The 2,343-nt window shown below is 36.5% G+C and overlaps 1 protein-coding gene across 1 annotated transcript in view; it reads right to left on the bottom strand.

The window, feature by feature from the left end:
* LOC140983551 (putative F-box/LRR-repeat protein At4g15060) overlaps window positions 1-1,473 on the bottom strand; it is a 15,145-nt gene extending 13,672 nt beyond the window's left edge. Inside the window, exons 1-3 of the mRNA XM_073450986.1 lie at window positions 595-1,473; window positions 368-508; window positions 110-290 (exon numbers count right to left, since the gene is read on the bottom strand). Of these exons, the coding sequence (XP_073307087.1) occupies window positions 110-290; window positions 368-508; window positions 595-1,473 (1,201 nt within the window). The remainder of the gene's footprint in view (window positions 1-109; window positions 291-367; window positions 509-594) is intronic.
* Between the last annotated feature and the right edge of the window lie 870 nt (window positions 1,474-2,343).

Raw genomic sequence — 2,343 nt, 5'->3', positions numbered from 1 at the left:
GAGATTGGTATAATTGGTGGGAAATGAGATCGTGCAAGAGCTGCAGCCTTGCATCGGATTTCATAAGTTCCTTCACAAGGTTGGACAATGAGTTGTTCCAGTCCCATACCTTCTCTTATGATCAATGAACATGTAAAAGTTAACTCATCTATAGACCCTGTAAACCCCAAGATGGTCACCTCTTTGAGATTGAATTTTGTTTTGCCTGGTGATGAATATCCCATTTCAAGTATCATCCTCGACTGGCGATAATATGTGTAATCAAATACTTGATAATCCAACCGCAGAAGCTGCAAATGAACATATAAATGAAATTTTTACACGTCATATCATCTTCTATACATTTTTTTAGAGTAAAGCAACGCACCTTTAGTTCAATTTTCTGCAAGTTAGGACAATCCCAAGCCTCAAGTAAGTATAAAGGAATTCTGTGGCCTCCATCGAAATTCGATAATCGAAGCTTGAGATGCTTTAGATTCCTTAATAAGGGTGCGGAGAAAAATAATAACTAACAAAGGAAGAAATAATCATCATCAATAAAACGTTAAAAGAAGAGAGATACCAATTGATTAGCGTACAAATAGTAAAAAATACCGTCTTGCCAGTCATGTGGACTTCAATTTGCTGTAGTTGGTCTAGAATAAAAGATGAGATTCCAGGCAAGATGTGGTCAACCAGGTGTTCCTGATCGTCTGAATTGAACTCAATAAGCTTTGGGACGTTGTGGAGGAGTAGTGAGTACTCAGGATGCAATTTGTGACACGTCAAAGAAACGAGGTTGATCATGTCACGAACCTCAATTGATGAGGCCTTCCTAGATGAACAAATATCCAATCGCTTCAACTTCGAATGTCCAACCAACGACACCTTTTTTAACTTGTAAGAACCCGCGATGGACAAGTGCTCAAGAACAGGACAATTCGAAACAAATAGCTCAACATCTCGATCTTCCACATGAAGCGAGTGTAGAGATAATATTCTGAGCGATTTGAGGCCCGGAAACGACCCTAAGCCTCCACCTTTTTCCTTAATCAAACTCTTAGAGGGAACGCTGTAATAGGCCGGCATAGATTTGGTGTGATAAATCATGCGTATGTCAATGCTCTCTACTTCTCTTTCCAGCAGCAATGGAAACCATGTCTTGATATTGGCTCCCTTCAAACAGGGTAAATGCACCCTGAATTCCTTCAAAAAGCCGCAACCGTTGTTTGAATTCAAGAAATCATAAATCTCCTTTATGTATTTTGGGAATTCCTTTTCTTCTAATTGTTGAACATATGTGCAATTTGATTGTTCCGATGGATGTCGAGTGTTGTAGCTAAGACGGACGATGTAGGTGTATAGGTTGCGCCAACGAGTGGATAGGACGCTGGTGGCTATAGCTTCTTGCCATGTTAATCGAGAGATTATGGCAACAAGAACATCATCAGGCAACTCACTGATTTTGTCCACCAACTCATTCTCAATCATCATCTTGATTCTGTACAGCCAAATAAAATTGAAAATAACTTTTTATAAGTACTTGTCCAAATCAAGAGTAAATATTCAAATTGAGCTCGAGAAAAATTGAAAAAAAAATAATAATAAACAAGCTTTGACATAATGTTTCTTGTTTAGTTTTTCTTTTTCTCTATTGAAAGCTAGACAAATAAAACCTAACAAAATATTTAAAATATATTAGATAATGGCATAGATTTGGTGTGATAAATCTGTTGTTATGTTTACTTCTCGTTGAATCTTTTACTGGATAATGGCATATAAGTGATTGGCCGAATAGATAATGGAGAAGAGATTGAAATTTGAGAACCACTTAAGAAAAAGTCAAGGAGAATTGAGAGTTACAAATTTTCATAGACGGAGGAGAATTGAGAACCACCAAAAAATTTAAAATATAAATAAGAAAATTTAAATGGAGCGCAAGTTGAAGAAGGTTGCGGCAACCACCAATGCTCAGTCTCCTATCTTCGAAAAAGACTTTTACGGGTGCAATTTAAATTTGAACCAAAACCAAGAAACTTAAAATTTATAAAAATTATTATCATGCAATTATATAAAACCTTTTTTTAAAATTTAATATGTTAAATTTGAACGAATAGATTTGTTAAAGTTCCCCCACCCACATGCACTCTCCCTATGGAAGTCTGAAAACAATCGAGGCCCCAGATTTAGCATATTATCTTCATATAATTTCAAATGATAAAAACACACCAGGGTCGTCCTGATCGGAAAAAGAAAACGACGGAGCTTGGGCGGCGGAGAAAGGGTGAATTTTTTGTACTTGATAATAGAATTCTGTCCAAATCGAAGCACAAAACGTAAACCTCACAAAAGAACAAATCAAGT

The sequence above is a fragment of the Primulina huaijiensis genome, chromosome 1, assembly GCF_012295235.1.
Source record: "Primulina huaijiensis isolate GDHJ02 chromosome 1, ASM1229523v2, whole genome shotgun sequence".
NCBI lineage: Eukaryota > Viridiplantae > Streptophyta > Magnoliopsida > Lamiales > Gesneriaceae > Primulina > Primulina huaijiensis.
This window is presented reverse-complemented; position numbering and strand designations above follow the sequence as displayed.